Below are 17,836 nucleotides of genomic sequence, written 5' to 3' on the forward strand. Positions count from 1 at the left end.
TAAAGCCTACGGTTGACTCCGCTAGTGAAATAAGAGAATGATATCTAGCTTCATTAATGCGCCACATAGACATTAATAAATGCTACCAATGTGATTTTCAAGAGGAAATCAACAACACTTTTTTTTTGTAATTGTGAAATAGTTTATCACAAGGCATGACAATTTAAAGCAACAGAGACTGTGTTGCCTTATCCTTCAGGAAATTCACACATGTAGACGTGTAGACCTTATTTACCCTTACATCAACTATATGGAGAAATATGTTTGTCACTCAGAAACACAACATGGAAGGTACTGTTGCAGGGCTGCAGATTTTTAATGCAGTTCACGCTTGACTCAATCAGTATTTGGATCTGAATCTGAAATCTCTGGACCTCGGCCAAAACGTCAGAGTTCGTAAGAAATGTCTGCCTCTGCTGTCAAATGGGTCGTGGGAACATTTTTTTTGCCAGTTTTAGTTCTTGCTTAACTTGTTTTCCATTATTGCTTTTAGTTGGTGGGGAAACACAGAGAGAGGAAAGAAAAATGTAGTTGTTTATTGAAGAAGGCGTCAAGGTACATCTAGTATCTGTATATCACAATGTAGCGTAAAAGTGTTGTGCCGTCTTATCTTTACACACGACAACATACAGTGCTAGATGGTTAAAATGCCTGGTGTGATAAAGTGCAGTGTTATTATTAGCTTTAACAACAGTAAAGCATGTTGAAAGAAGATGAAAGCAAGAACTAGACCTGTCACTACACAGTATGTTCCACAGAATGATAATAATAATCCAGTTGATTGATGGGCATAAAATGGGTGAAACTTTAAATTTAAAAACATTTTTGGACCAGTATCAACGTTTGTCACCAAGATAAACCTCAGCATTTGATATTGGCACTTCCAAATCATCCCACCAAGTTGTCCCCTCTCCAAAACTTGACTCAGCAGCAACCCAAAGACTTCAGGGGGAGGCTGAAGTTAAAAATAAACCCAATCTGGCATCAGCAGGCTCGAAATTTCTACCAGCACTTACATGTAAGTAGCCAAGTTATCACAAAAGTTAAGCCAATTCAACATCAAAGCAGGAGTTTCCTTCTTTTTTTTCCCTCCGCAATGTCACAGATGCACGCAAAGAGCTCTGCTGAAACACCCGAAGATAAATGGACTGCGGCCTGACTGACTGACCTGTGTGTTTGTGTTTCAGGGGAGCTTTCTCTGAGGTGGTCCTGGCGGAGGAGAAGAGGACCCAGAAATTGGTGGCTATCAAGTGTATCCCCAAGAAGGCACTGGAGGGAAAAGAAAACAGCATTGAGAATGAGATAGCAGTCCTGCACAAGTAAGTGGGCTTCTATTATTGGAGAAATTAGCAATAACAGATCCTATATTTTTTATTAATTGATATAACATCATGTATAGTAATATATGAAATAAAATGGCATTTTTAAGCCACTCTTTAAGTCTGTATTGTAACCACAAACATTTAGATATTGATGAAGTACTAGCCACAAGGTTCAAGATGTAAGTGTTTCATCACTGTATCTCCATCGCTGCATGTAAGTTGTATCATATTACTGAATATCATATATATGTCGTATATGATATGTACTGTCGTAATATGATAAACTACGATGCATGAACTTTATCTACTTTTCACTTGATCCCTGGAAGACTTTGGTCCATATATTCATTAAAGAAACAACAGTAGGGGGAATTAGAGGGCCAGTTCACCCAAATTACGGAGAGTAAGTGTTTTCTCACTAACCTCTCTTGGTATCTAGCTACCCAGAGGGTTTTATTTGCCCCGGTACAGTTCAATTAAGGTGAAGAGAATTTGTGGTTCTCAAGTGACATGAAAATTCAACAGCAGCTTGTATTTCTCGTTAATCAGGAAAAAACCTGCACCCTGTGAAGGGTTTTCATTGGAACCACTTTCTACTGAAGAAATAGTTCCCATGAAACCTGTTGACAACATGTCCTGTGGATTAACTTGACCAGCAGGAAAAGAGCATCATTATGTTAAACACAATAGTGTTAATCGACCCTTTAACGTAAGCACACACAACAATAAAAACAACGCATATATCAGTCAACTTATTTAGTGTACTCAACGTAAATTAGAGCTTGTAGATCACAGTGCTGAACAAAGTGCTCTGTCTGCCCTAAACACTTGAGAATACAATGAATGTACCTTGACCCTTGTTTCTAGACTTACCATGTTGCAGTGGTTTTGCTTGTAACATGGAGTCATATGTTCAGGTGCCTTCACACCTACAGAAACTACTGCACATGAGTCCTCTTCCCCCAGCTCATGCACCCATTCTCTCTCTACCTGTGCAAGAGATATAATGTTTTATATTATAAAGACAAAGGCAAGAGACAATAACACTCCCTGTAATTGTGGAGTGCTTCAATTGTACTTCTCTTTAGATGTGGGGAATTACAGGCCATAGTGAAAATGGCTGATCTACATTGGGTCCCAAGTTATTTTTAGAGCTCTTGTTGCCTGGGTTACAGGAGACACAACTCCAGCCAACATACAGCTATGATCCCTCCTGAGGTGAGGATGGCGGAATGAGAGCGGTGGGGGTTTAGTTAGCAGTTCTGTTGCAATTTTGACAAATGGAGTAAACTGAGGTAAACTTGGCCGAAAATTCATGACATTCGTGTTTGAAGTTTGGACTCATACAAAGATCTCTTGACTCATTTTAACACATCATCCTCACACAGAGCATGGGGACACTGAAGTGGTATAAAAAAGTAAAATACACATTGCCTTAAAGCTGCATTAATCAATATTTTTATATTAACAATGGATCAAATGACTACATGTGAAAGGCGTTACTCATAGTTACCCACAGAGAGTTCCCCTCAGCTCTGCAGTCTGTCAGATCATTGTTTTGGTTTTACAGTTTACATTAGATTCAGTCTCACCGCTCCATTCAGTCTCATTTCAATGTGTGTAATTATAAGCAAAAATAGTGTAATATTGTAACATTTGCTGTGGCTGAACATTATATGGCCCACTCCAGAGCCAAACCTGTCATCTTGACTTTTCTTTGATGGTTCTTGTTCTGTCTCTCGTGTTCATTCTCGTTTCATTTTTCCAACCTGTGTAAAGAACTAGTCACAGTCTTTGGATTTTAGAGTTAATTTAGTGTCTCGTGACCAGTTTGAGTGTATCAACACAGTGCTCAGCCCAATGGTAGTTAGCGGGCTCTTCCCATTCTACGTAGACTAAATATTTACTCAAACACAGACATGTGCAAATACAGTGACTAATCAGATTAAGTCATCTGTAGCTGTGCCAGTCAGAGGAGCTGGTGTGAAGTTGCTGTGGAGGCTCTGTTGAAAATCTGAAAAGTCTTATTAACATGGCAATATTGCAGACCTGAAACATGTCTTTGAGCTGCAAATGTCAAGAGGATTCATCTCAATTAATGTTGGACTCCAAATATTTCGTATGATTATACATTCTGTTCGATGTCAAACAGGGAACTCTGTTGCCCCAACACAGGGCATTCATTACTCAACATCCTGAAAATCTTATGTATCATTCTGTACATTTCCATGAACCTAAGTAATCATATTATGGCTTTCCTGGATTTTAAAACATCATGTAAACCAGAAACACGGTTCCTGACGTGTAATGGAGAGTCCTGACGTGAGAAAATACTATCTCTGTTATTACTGTAACAGAGGGAGGTTTCTGCGAAGAAACACTCCACAGAAACCACGAGACATTTTAGAAAACAATCTCCTCCCACCACAGGAACTTTAAGATCCTGCAGATATTGTAAGAAGCATCTATTCATTCATGGCCAGCTTACTCAATGCTCTGGAAAAAAAATATAGAATTATTATTTAACAATAAATAATTTATTTATTGTTAAATAATATAATATTGTTATTATTTAACAAATAAAATACAAAAGCAAATGTGCAAAAAACTAAAAGAAAAATAGGAGTGATGCCAGCAGACATGAGGCTGTGTTTCAACTCGCAGGCACTAATCCAAAAGGTTTCTTAAATCAATAACTCAACAGAATATGGACTTAAGAGACAGGAGATCCTCACCCAGATGTCAGATGTAGTCGTTACTGGCTGCAGAGCCACAACTCTGCTCTCTAATTTGCTGACTTCTATGTTCTGATGCCCTGTGAGACCCATGGGTGCTGACAGGGGTCAGCAGATGACTCAACAGCCCTCAATAGACATTTCAGCCCTCTGACAATCACCACGACCAGCGTCCACCATAAGGTCATCACCCACACTAACACGGAGATTCAAGTTGAATGCAGCGCCTTTTCTGCTTGTATGTGACCTTCTGTAACTGTGTGTGTGTGTGTGTGTGTGTGTGTGTGTGTGTGTGTGTGTGTGTGTGTGTCTGAGAGCGCACGCTCGAGCTCACGCGCATTCACACGTGTGGGCTCACTTGGCAGGTTTAATCCATCATTCATCCTTCGCCGGGTCCTTCTCTCTGTCCACACTGAACTAAGCAGATGAATGGATGTGTCCATGCATTGTTACAATCTGGATAAGAGTCATTGCTGTAATCCAGTGTGAGCCCAGGCCAACACACACACAGTTACCTCCAGTACAGCCCAGACACGTGGCTTTGAGTTGTCTTTGTCTTCCTACCTTCAAGTTAACTCAATAATCCTCAAACATACATTCATAGGGAGCATGATAAGGGCGAAAGACAACCAGGAAAGTATGAAAGTATTTTACCAATACTTTATTAGCAAGATATTAGCGGTCAGCAACATTTTAGCAATTTATTTTCAATATTGGCAATATTTTTATGCATGGATCCCCATTTTGTTTGTATCATACATCCTGTTGTTGGTTTAACATTATTCCACTGATCCACAGTTGGTGACATTAATGTGGCAACAAACATAGCAATGGACCAACAAATGCAGTGAAAAAGAAGACAGCTAGCAAACAAACATGGATGTAAACAATGTATGATTTAAAATATTTTTATTTACATATCGTTTTACAAATGCTTTATGAGAAAGGAAAAGCACTCAATGTGTTTATTGGACCTCAAGGATCCACATAATACACACACATTTGGGCTGGGTACCATTTGACATTTTTTGATAGTAGTGCCGAAACGATACCTGAGTTATGGTACAATAACAAAACAATACTTTTTACCATACTGTACCTCACTTATACAGACATGTTTTCTATAAAACTTGTTTTTGTTTGTTGTTTTTTAAGAAAATAAGCCACACTTCGAAACACAAGCAGCAATACAATACATTTGTCCAAATAAAAGAGTCTAAAATTGGCAAAATACCTAAGTCAGATTAACATTATGAATCAATCCTACAAACACTTTTTGATCGATACCAAAAAAGTGGTGAGGTTTAATACGCAACCCTTCATTTATCATGGTGGAAGGTGAAACAACCATTAAATACCCATGTTTTTTTTTAAAGTAGAACATGGGTTTAAGCGGACATTACATCCCCATGTATCCTAAAATTGTTGTGTTTCCTTGTGCAAAAAGACACTTGCATCACAGTTGTGCGTTACGTGACCCTTGACCAAGTTTGTTATACATACTACAATGAAAAACACAATATGTGTTAATGAGTGTATGAGACAGTGGTTTGACATACACTCAGTGGCCACTTTAGTAGGTATACCTTTGTTGCCCCCCTCATGTATGTAAATAGGAAGGGCAAAAGATAAGACACACCTCTCGATGTAATGTAGTTCAGTACAGCTCCACCTTTAACTATGATCTCAGTAAAAAACACATCACTGAATTTACACATTTCCACCGTCAACAAAAACAAATAATAAACTTTGTTATGGTGGGATTTATGGCAGAGCTGTTGTATTGGGTTGACTGTACAGGTGTACCTAATAAGTGTGTGAGTGTAACACAGGTATGGTAACAGTACACAGATGTAGTGAGTCATCTTCTCACCCTCTGTCACTGCACCCACGGGTCTCAAGGGGCAGCAGAGCACAGAGATCAGGCAATTAGGGAGCCACATGCCACCACACAGTGCATCCTCCTCTACGGTCAGTAAGAAGCACATGTGACTGTTGGATGAAGCTCTGTGGTGGGTACATACACTCATTGTCCCAACCCTACCTAGATTATTTTTGCCATAACATCTTAAATAAAAGTGACTTGTAGAGTTATTAGTATTATAAGAAGAAGAGTAAGATGAACTTAATTTCTTGCTTCTTCTTATGTTCTCTTCTCTCCTTCTTCCCAGGATTAAACACGCCAACATTGTATCTCTGGAAGAGATATTTGAAAGTAAATCACACCTCTACCTTGTCATGCAACTGTGAGTATTCACATGTGTGGGTTTGTGTGATTCGTTTTTTGTGTGCGTGTGATGTGTGTTTCAAACACCCTACTTGTGCTGTCTCCCACACACTGCTATATCACATGCCATTAATTGCACTCTGTAACACACTCGCATGTGCATGAACACACACATACACACACAAGAGCAAACACTGTACTCTGCCTACTCACGAACACCAGTGGGGAGTTGGCCCTCACACCTGCAGCCTGTCAGCCTCCCACCCACCTCAACTAGTGAAATGTCAGAGAGAGAGAGAGAGAGAACGAGAGAGAAAGGACAGATCAGGATCAGGAGCGCTGCTAACTGAGAGGCTCCAGAAAATATCAATCATTTATGCATTAATCACAGTCAATGGTAAATCAGAGAGATGAAGACAGAGGCAGAGAGAGAGGGTGTGCATTTATCAAGGGAAGGACTAGTGGGAATTATTTACTTGAGTATTTGTGGTTTTTAGCAGTAGTTATTGCATCCCCACATTGTCACCTGATATTTATGTGACTTATCTCCCTCATTTCTTGATTATCTCTCTTATATTTTGTGTGTGTGTGTGTGTGTTTGTTGATGTTGGAGGCTCAAACAAACTGCCTCAGCTTTTCTGTAGACAGAGTGAAGTCTCCATCTAGTGGCCTCTAAGTCTAATATCAAGCAGACATCATTACTCTGTATGTGGCTTCATTCACACCACAATTTAACTTTTGTTAGAGACATATATCTGTAGTACATTTATACGGAGTATTATAGCAGTTATTTACAACTTCGAACAAATAAACAAGTCCAAGATGTCTTTTCATACTTTCAGACTTGATCTCACTTTTCCATCAACAAGTAAAACCTTTAGCTGTCTTGGCCAATCAGTGGGCTCCCTCCATTATTTCCAAAAATGTCAGTCCAGTCTGATTTTGTGGTTGTCGTCTCCGTTCTGTCCTTTATATTTCACAAGGTTCACTCCACTTTAATGAATGTCTTTATTTAGGGTGTCTGGTGGGGAGCTCTTCGATCGTATCATAGAGAAGGGCTTCTACACAGAGAAAGATGCCAGCAAGCTCATTCAGCAGATTCTGGATGCCGTCAAATACCTCCACGACATGGGCATCGTGCACCGGGACCTCAAGGTCAGTCCGGGGTCAGAGAAATGATGGAGAAGTTAGCCTGCATACGAGTGTCACTGGAAACCTTTAACTTCACACTGTGTCCATGTGCTGACCAGGCATGAGTAACCAAAATGATGTCAGAACCCCCAAACTGAAAACATGTCTCCTAATTTTCCGTTATAGTATGGCTTTGTTGTCTTCTCTACAAGCAGATAATCCTTTTATGGGGATCAGTAAATACTGTGTGCATGCGGTGATGGAGGTGTGTGTGTGCATTTGTATCATTTGTTTGATGGTACTTTAATAACACTTCTGGTTTCGGTTTTGTCCCTCCTCATCGCAGCCAGAGAATCTGCTGTACTACAGCATGGACGAAGACTCCAAGATCATGATCAGTGACTTTGGTCTGTCTAAAATCGAGGGCTCTGGCAGCGTGATGTCAACTGCATGTGGAACACCTGGATATGTTGGTAAAGACGTCAGATACTGTCCTAAATTAGATAAATCTGCTTCTGATTAATCTGATTTATATGGAAGGGAACACAGTACCATGCAATATTAGCACTGTGCTAATAATAACAACTGGTACTGTAATGTAAAATTGTGTCTTTTATTTAACACCATCCACAGCTAATCTGAGGCTCAAAGTCATGAATCATTCTAACCCAGTAAAACAATTGTGCTGAACATGTGTTAAACATACTGTATATCTTGCTTATATACCTGTGTTACCTTGTTTTGTTCTTTCAGCCCCTGAAGTGTTGGCTCAGAAACCCTACAGTAAAGCAGTGGACTGCTGGTCTATTGGAGTCATAGCTTATATTCTGTGAGTACACTTTTTAAGACATGAACCGAGCCTAACACAGGATAAATGCATTTATTATATACAGATTTTTAATAGTCATGCTGTACGCTTTTATAACTTCAGTGATGTGAATTTGAAGCTCCTGGGATGCTCCTAGTAGAAAAGCATGAAACGTGACGTGTGCTCTCCCGCGTGTCTCAGGTTGTGTGGTTACCCACCATTCTATGACGAGAACGACGCCAAACTGTTTGAACAGATCCTGAAGGCAGAATACGAGTTTGATTCTCCTTACTGGGATGATATCTCTGATTCAGGTACTTGACACAACAAGCTGTTTTCCTTCAGTTCTCTCATGAAGGCATGATGTAGATTTTTATGTGTATATATAAAATATATTTAAATGTTTAGGTTAGTGATCACCGTGGAAACACAATGATTAAAGCAGCCAAAACATCCTGGACATCTTAGATAAACCAAGTCCCCAAACCTACTGAAATCCTCTAGATCAGGGGTATTCAACTAAAGTTCGAAGAGGTCCAGTTAGAGAAAATTTCCTCAAGCAAAGGTCCGGCACATCATAATGTCTAACTTGCGTTGTGATTTAGTGTGATATCTATTGAAGTAGCCTAGTAGTTGTATCAACGTCTACATGTCATCAACAACTGACTGTCAAATCAAATAAAGAAAGTACAATTCAAAAACATTTTGACAATATTTATTGTCAGTTAACATTTAACTATACAGATATATAATACTGTAGATATGTATAATGTTCTCCTCTCATTAACTAAAAGAAGGGCTGCATTTAAAAATAAAATAGAGAAAATAAATAAAATAGCTTTAGAAAAATTGTGCATCTTAAAATAAAGTGCTTAATTTTAGAAAAACAAAATAAAGTGTAGCAGCAGCTTGAGTTTCCCTTTTTCTTTGTTAACTGTTGCACATCTTAACAGTCTCAACCAATTTCACAATAACTAATGTGTCTTCTCTCCCTCCCGCTCACTCGCCTGTGTCGTTCACTCGTCTTATCATCGTTCACTCGCCTCTCACCTCTCTCGTCTGTCTGTATTCAGAGTCACAGTGTGACACAGTGTTTATCGCCTGGAATGCACAGATTTGATTGGCTGAGTAGCGTCACATGGGCTGGCGTAACTCGTATGCAATTGGTCTGTGAGTTTCTTGAGCCGCTAAACCAGTGCCGCAAAGACTAGAAAAGCTGCGCCAGCTACAATGGAAGCGCCCCGTCAGAATTTAAAATCCCTTAATGATTTATTGATTTTAGGTCCGGGTCCATATAGGACGGCGTCTGGGTCCGGACTCGGACCGCGGTCCGCCTGTTAGTGACCCATGCTCTAGATCTATTGGAGCAGGGGCCTTAAATCATCACCCTCCCTCTTTCCTGAACTTCCTCACACACAGTGAGGTCAGCCACTCTATGGGATAGATTTCATTTCTGTCGCTCATATCGGTGATGTCATTCCTTCGGTCACAACCCAAAGCTTGTGATCATATGTGAGGGCTGGAGCTTAGACTCCAGAGTCTGGAATTACCTCAAGATTTGTTTTCTCTTGTTTACAGCTGTTGAACACTGAAGTATTAATACATCAGGAAGCAGTATTTTGTATTTTAACCTTCTTTTTCATTATAGCTAAAGACTTCATAGTCCACCTGATGGAGAAAGACCCCAACATACGTTACACCTGTGAGCAGGCTCTGCAGCACCCCTGGTACTGCTCTATCATGATGCACTCACACTGCAAACAAGATTTCTGTTGTCTCATTAAAACCTTGATACTTACTTGACACACACACACACACACACACACACACACACACACACACACACACACACACACACACACACACACTCACATACTCTTATGTTTCCTTGCCCCTCTGTTTGTCAGGATTGCTGGGGATACCGCTCTGGAAAAGAACATCCATGAGTCTGTCAGTGCTCAGATCAAGAAGAATTTTGCAAAAAGCAAGTGGAAGGTAAGTCAGCCCTCCAGTTTATCCTTGATGCGCTTTGATTTTCTGCAAGATTTACACCATGTGGTTGACTTTCCTTTTAGTATATTTACAGTTTAGCTACACTACAAAGTCTGGCCTTGGTCGAGACCACAGGAATCAAGTACAGCCTTTATTTCATTTTAACTTTTGGGAAAGGATCTTGTTAGAAAGATTTGGAACTCAAATCTTTAGGCCAGTGGTTCCCAACCTCAAGGGTTGCAAGATGAATCCATGGGGTTACAAGATGATTACCAGTGTGGGAAATACGAAAAAAAAGAAAATGTGTTGCACTTAATAGTTTATTTTTCAAGCTTTTCTTTAATCTTTGCTCTTTTCTAGCCAAATACTGTACAGTTTAACATTGGGCCTCTAAAAATGACTAAAATGAAACGGTCTTAGAGGGTAAAAATCACTTTTACAGCTCACAACTCACAGACAAGTAGAGATTGAACTGTCAGGAACCACTGCTTTAGGCTGCTGTCCGGGTCCCAGTTGGTCAACTTTCAGTTTCAGATGAATGAGATTCTACAGTTTTTGGCGTTACATTGCATCTGTGTCTTTTCCCCTGCAGCAAGCATTCAACGCCACAGCAGTGGTTCGTCACATGAGGCGTCTCCAGCTGGGCACCAGTCACGAGGGACCCAATCCTACCCTACCCGGTCCGTGCCGATCTCACCTGCTAATGCCAGAGGAAGATGCAGGTACAGGAGTTATTTGTTTACGTCACACACACAGTTAAGAAGACAGCAAATAAGCAAACATTTAGCCACTCAGAGGGGAGAATGTGTTGGTTGCAGTAATTTCTAGTGGCTACAGTAGTGACAGTCCATCCTCTCTCTCTCTCTCTGTCTCTCTCTCTCTCTCTCAGAAGCTTGTTGTGAGGGAGGGTGCTCCCAGAACATGGACGGCGGAGCGGACCCTCTGTCCAACTGCACCTACCGCTGCCATCCGACCAGCAGGGTGTGATCCCTGCACCTGCTCCACTTACCTGTCTAATCAATCCCAGTGACTTTCCAATTTTAACCCCCCTCGGTGGAACCAGAGGCACCATCTCCCCCCTTATCTGGTTGGGAATACAGCGTCATTCCAACCTCTCGCCTGCAGGGGGAGCAAGCCAGTCCAGCCTGAGAAGGAAGCCATAAAAAAGGGATGAAAGGAGGAGGAGGAGGAGGAGGGAGACTTGATGATGATGATGATGATGATGATGATGATGCACCAGGGAGGATCACTTTTACAGACTGGGCTGGTGGTTTGGGATGAGTTGAAATGGGGAGAGGATACAGAGGAAGGAGGGGAAGATAACCTCCTCCACCAGCATGTCAGGGGGGATTGTTTTTGCCGGAGCAGGACAGAGCTTGTTGGACACTGTTTTTACTCATGATTTTTTGACTCAACCTGTCTCTTTGTTTGTTTTATCGTTTATTGTTTTATATATTTTTGTGCTGTCTTTCTAACCTCCCACTGTTAGACTTTGGAGCTTAAATCCAGACACAATATCTGCATGATCAGGAGAGAGTTTTCCCCCCCATGCATGTTTTGTTATCTTTGAAATATAAACCTGCTGCAGAAAGGGAGCAGCGCAGTACGATGCAAATGATGAAGTGTTGTGTGCAACGTTTGTTAAGGTGGAAAGGCATATAGGAGTATTTTGATATGTTGCCGTATTTGAAATGGAATTGAGTCAAATCTTGTAATTTTACAGATCTGCATTCCGTGTCTTTAAGTCGTGCTTTTAGACAATCAGTAACAGAATAGTTTATGCAATGAAAACTCCCTCTATGTAGCCTTTCTTGTGGCGATGTAGTGTTTCCATGCAGTGGTTAGGCTTTTTGAGGGGAAAAGGCTTCTCCCTTCTCTCTTTTTTTTTTTTTTACCCCTAACCTCTTTAACCACTCGAGCACAGGGATATATCTTTGTCTAAGGTGCCTTTAGGATTTACAGTATGGTGGGTTTATTTTCGGGTAGCTTCTGAAATGTTTTGTCTCTTTCTGCAGAGTTCTTGCAGCACAGACTCTGGCTGTAGCTCCAAATTTTGTATGTATCACATGTTCAGCTTTAAAATGCAGTTTTATGCTTTTTTTGTGTCAAAGTTAAATACTGTAATCTCAGAAGGGAGGCCTGCACACGTACTGCACACTGCCATTATGGTCAAGTGTATTTTATTATCCACTGAATCAATATTACAATATGAAATGGGTAAACCAACAATAACATTGTTAACACCTTTCTGGAGGGCTTCACCAGGAGCCTCATTTATTTAAAAAAATATATATTTAAAAATGTCCCTCAGTGACACATTAAAGAAATGTGTTCATGTATTTCAAATCCTACGTTACATTTTGTGAAAAAAAAATGTATTTGCAAACTTGAAAAGGCATTGATCAGTGTGCTTAGCCATCCTCAAGACTAGGCTGACATAGTAGGATTAAGTAGGTTGTGTGAATGCAAAAAAAAAGAAAAGAAGAAAAAACTGCAACCAAAATTTGATATGCATCTGTCACCATGTACTGTAATCGTCATGACCATCTTTTTCTTCTTACATTCTTCTACAGGCACATTTCCTCCACATGCAGCCTGTTTAGAAAGAACCTGGATTAAAGAATGTGAATATGCATCAGATTGACTCACTTCATCTTTTCTCTACATCCATCAGTTTTTTATGTTTGCGTACTCTGCATTCATTTTTCATTCATCCGACTCTTTTTTTTTTAATGCATTGACAAACATATAGCAGTGTTCTTCTATTGGATTTTATAACAAATCCTACGCTGTAAATTGTTCAGAGGAGAATGGTGGCAAGTATCAGACGTAGAGGAGTCCTGAAGGGACGGACTGTCCTGGATGGCTCACAGTGAAAGTGACGTTGAGATCTTCCACCAGCATGAGCTCCATCCATCCTCTGATCACTCCATCCTGTTCTTGAAAGGATCGCAGTTTCTTTTTAAAACGTGTCATTCTCTCTCTGACACAACAGTGTAGACATTTGGTACTTATTCTGTTTGCATGATGTGGCTTGAAACTTGTAATTCCCATGATCAACAATGAATAGTGTGTACACTACTTGTGATAATGTAACAGTTGCCATGAGACGAGTGCTTCTAGAAGGAGAGATTTTGTTATGCAGATGAGTAAAGAGCAACAAAAGCTGTAATGACGTTTCAACAGGTTAAAAGCAAAGTTCAATGTGCTGCTTCAAAAAGTAGAGCTATATTCTGCATTTCTATTGGGTAAGCGTTGTAGTGTATTTGGACAGTAATGTAACTGGCGTAGTTAAAAGAGTGATTATTTTGTTCTGGGATTTTCAGTGTGAATTGTTTGTACCTCATGAATTCATGTAACAGGAAGCACAGGAAAGCTGACGCGTGGAGGCAGTCGTCGTCCACAGTTTTATTAATGTTGGCAGTCTGACAATATCACAATGAATCTTCTGATAATGAAAACAGATCTTCTAATTTGACGTATTGCCACACACACACTGTCATTAAACTTCTGCAGTCGGATTCAGCTCCTGTAATTTGCCTACTGATGATTCAACTACTTCTTTAGGGTTCAGCACACTCAATCCCAAAGGAAAATGTTTCCCACAAACCCTAAAAGACACATTTTTTTCAAGGCAGAGGAGAATAGTTTTTTGTGCTGGGAGTGAGGACTGAACAAACACAACAAAAAAACTGAATGTTTTCTTCTTGTTTTGTGGAAACGGAAAACAAAGGATTTTTACATTCCAGTGCAATGAAACAAGTGATGAGATACACAACGTGTAGTGTCCCATTACCTCACCACTCAACCACCTTGGTAGGAAAATAGCAGGAGTGATATTAGAAGCACGGTTCAGGAAAATAACTGATACTGAACTTGACACCTAACAACAGGGTGTTTAGATCAATTTTTAAAGCTTTTGCATTTACAACTATCTAAAACATTTTTACAGCACATGCATTTCATTCATGGATTTTACAGCATCATCAAGCTAAAGGAAAGAGATGATTCATGTGAAGGTTTCTCCTTTGAACGCTCATTAACCGCTTGTAGAGGACGACCAATGTGTGATAAGATTTAATTGTACAAATGAGTATTTGTACTATAAATATGTTGCCTTTTAAGAAAATGCTGTTTTGGGCTACGGTACCTACTGTATACACAGATGCAATGCATCATGGGTTGTTGAACAGTGACTACTGCTCAGTGTGAAAGCCAGTGACTTGTGCTTGGGACAGATATGTAAGTGAAACATACATTAAAATCCCAGTCTATGCATTATGAATCTGTCTGAGTCCATTTGTAAAAGAAAGACATTTTTTAAGCTTGTATTTCATGCCATGTAGACATTTAACAATACTACATAATAATAATAAAAATGTAATCGCAGTGCTTCTTATTTCTGGAAAACAATGATTTTAAGCAAATGTATTGCACAAGCAGGAAATAGTGCAACCCTTACTGCCATAACAGACAGATAGGATGTCTTTCTTTATGCCTTAATATCTTAAATACTTTACTTTTACTTAATTTAATTTTGACTAAATGTGTAGTCAGTATAATGAGTTACTCTCAGAAACCTGCAAGAAAAGTAATAATAATAATACAATAGGAGTGATACTTTTCTCAATGATGAAACTCTGCAACTGTTGCTCTCATGAAATAGTTTTGTGGCTTGAGAGGTTTGTCATGAATGTTATAGTCGGCTACATGAGGCCTCTCTCGTCCTCTCCAAGGAATGCTGGGTAATTGAGGCTTGTGGTTTGGCTGCCGGAGCCCGGAGAGCAGAGTGAGAGCGGGAGACTGGTGGTCGACCTCATTCAGGAGACAGTAGACAGAGTAAAAATTATGCGGTCAAACCAGGAACAAGGGACTGATTCAAAATAATGGGAGAGAAATTGCATGGATCACAAGGTAAATAGTGCTGAAAGATGCAGGCGGCGCTCCGACGTGGAATAGTGGAAAAAACAAAGTGAAGCATGGCCAAGGGTGAAACTTGGCACCGCGTAGAACTGTTCAACTAAATCAAGGATGGGAGCAGAAGACAGTGGGCCTACTTTTTAAAAGTTAACACACATATCCTTATGTCTGGTTTTAATTTCTCCTAAAATATTGATGAAGATTGTGCTTAGTCCACATCCTCCTCCCAGCATGGGAGTGCTGTTGCCCATGCTTGCATGGAATGTGAAACAGAGACTTGATACAGCGATGAGCCAGAAGTGAAGCACACTGGTATGACTGACTCAACTTCATTGTTTGCAGGTTGATTTATCTGAGCGCTGTCAGTAATTTAAACCTTTAAAGAGCCTTGAAAAGAAAATGCTGATTTGGAAGCCTGCAAAGATTTATGAAGTGGTTGGTGCCATATCAACAAAATCACTAGCACACCTGCTGTGAATGCTTGGAAGATTTACATATTTACTTACACACTTCACATCTATATTATTGGCAGAGATGGAATGACTATCATGATTATCCAGAAAACCCCTAAAGTCGCTAAGACCGGCCATGCTAGCATCTCTGAGGCTGTACTTTTGCACAGCTGTGCTTTGAGCTAAATGCTAACGTCAGCATGCTAACATGCTCAAAATGACTATGATCGGCATGTTAGCATTGTCAGGAATGTTAACCAGGCTCACCATCTTAGTTTAGCATGTTAGCGTGCTAACATTTGCTAATTAGCACTAACACAAACTACAGCTGAGGCTGATGAGATTGTCATTAGGTTTGCAGGTATTTGGTCATAAACCAAAGTATTGGACACATTTGACCCCTACTGATGGTGCTAGATCAAAAGATAATGGATCACCAATGTTTCTGGGGGGAGAACATGAATGTTTGTACCAAGTTTTGTTCATTCAATAGTTGTGCAGACATTTCACATAAAACCACGAATGTGAATCTCATAGTGGAGCTAGAGGAAAAATCAGGGGATCACAAAAGATTCACGTTCTGGCAACCTTGAATGTCTGTACTAGTAATTTCATGTCAATCCATCCCATAGTCGTTGAGATATTTCAGTCTGGACCAAACGACAGACCAACGTTGCCATAGAGATCCTTACGAATCCAAACGCACTGTTGATCTCAGAGAGTTTCTGACCAGCGCTGTGTCTCACAGGTCCAGAAGTCTTTGTCACTCCCATCCAAGGTGACCTGCTGGACCTGGCATAAAGTTACACTCCAGTAATTATGAAGATAATTGATGAGATACTGCAGGTCATTGCAAATCACTGTAGTGGATTTATAATGGCATCTTTTGGGTAAAAATATTCTCAAAAAAACTCTTTATAACCCTTCATTATTCAAGGTTACCTGTTTCCCCTTATGTCAAAGTGTTGAGTTAAGGTTTGACATGAAATGTGTTGTGTGCACAGTGAGAGAACGAGCACACACACTGCCCTCCTGTCTGTCAGCAGGAATCTATTGTGCTTCTATCTGTCAGTGATCTGGGGAGCTATACGTGCCCATTATGTCCTTCAACATGTGTGCTGAGAGTTTTCACTAGTTTCCACTCTTTTCCAGTCAAAAATGATTAATTATTTAAGTAAATATCTGGTAAATCTGTTCTAGACTGGATTTATTCTATGAGATTTATTCTATTCATTTGGGAAATTACGAGGGAATGGAAAACTGCCATTCAAAAGATTATTTTGGAAACAAAAAAATATGGTTTGATTTGTTTGAATTAATTGAGTAACATTTCAAATGAGCCCTATAAATTCATGATGGTTCTGTAGTTCCAGCTATAAGTGACATTTTGCAGTGTCAGTAAACCCTGTCTCATAAAAAGAGCTTTTATATACAACTAATATGTTTTGCTAGTTATGTTTTGGAGGGAAACATGAATGCTACCTGTGTTATGTTCACTGGCAACATTTTTTTCTAGTATGTGCATTGCTACACTCACCGCACGCAGGTCGTAACTGCATGGCAGCACATATGGCTGCAATTGCACAATGCGTTAAATAATTGTGCCGTTTTATGTTAAATGACACGTAGAAAAGTAGCGGATATGGATTGTCAAATAAATAGATTCATGTTTTGGTTGTGTGCAATATGGTGTTCAGGAGTTGTGAGCAAATCCATGTAAGAAGTGCTTTGTAGCGTAAATGCATAAATGGTTTACAGTGTTTACAAATCTGCACCAAAATCAAATCAGTTCTTCTTCGGCTCATGGCTGAACCCAACAGCACATTTCACTAAAATCTGAGAAGAAACAGACACATAGAGAAATGAAAACATAAGCTCCTCGGTGGAGGTAAGAACAAATTGAATGACACGCCGTGTCTAGTCAGATCTGCTTTTTATTTTCACATCACACACAGGAAGACGTCCAAAATGTAATCTCATCATGCCGTCACTGCACAAACCGTCTATAATGTCATGTGACATGTAGGCCGCAGGTAAAGAATAAGACGTGCATGTGTGTGTTTTGATTGTAAAAAAAAACACACACACACACACACACACACACACACACACTGCGGCATGCAGCCTGTGAGCTTCACTAACAAATAGTTGTGTGCATAGATTTAGAGTGGCTTTATGGACAAAATACCAAATAAATACACACACACGCACACACACACGCACACACTCACACTCACTTTTCCCTCTTT

General features: G+C 40.0%; 1 protein-coding gene across 3 annotated transcripts in view; it reads left to right on the forward strand.

The window, feature by feature from the left end:
- camk1b (calcium/calmodulin-dependent protein kinase Ib) overlaps nt 1-12,853 on the forward strand; it is a 32,756-nt gene extending 19,903 nt beyond the window's left edge. For 2 of the 3 annotated variants that reach the window (XM_070902266.1, XM_070902268.1), the window contains 10 exons: nt 1,188-1,319; nt 6,229-6,303; nt 7,301-7,439; nt 7,762-7,888; nt 8,169-8,244; nt 8,425-8,537; nt 9,872-9,950; nt 10,131-10,218; nt 10,808-10,937; nt 11,105-12,853. In XM_070902266.1, coding sequence (XP_070758367.1) covers nt 1,188-1,319; nt 6,229-6,303; nt 7,301-7,439; nt 7,762-7,888; nt 8,169-8,244; nt 8,425-8,537; nt 9,872-9,950; nt 10,131-10,218; nt 10,808-10,937; nt 11,105-11,202 — 1,057 coding nt within the window. In that variant the 3' untranslated portion in view covers nt 11,203-12,853. The remainder of the gene's footprint in view (nt 1-1,187; nt 1,320-6,228; nt 6,304-7,300; nt 7,440-7,761; nt 7,889-8,168; nt 8,245-8,424; nt 8,538-9,871; nt 9,951-10,130; nt 10,219-10,807; nt 10,938-11,104) is intronic. The other variant, XM_070902267.1, reaches the window with a different exon arrangement.
- Nucleotides 12,854-17,836: the final 4,983 nt, after the last annotated feature.

The sequence above is a fragment of the Enoplosus armatus genome, chromosome 3 (assembly GCF_043641665.1).
Source record: "Enoplosus armatus isolate fEnoArm2 chromosome 3, fEnoArm2.hap1, whole genome shotgun sequence".
Classification (NCBI taxonomy): domain Eukaryota; kingdom Metazoa; phylum Chordata; class Actinopteri; order Centrarchiformes; family Enoplosidae; genus Enoplosus; species Enoplosus armatus.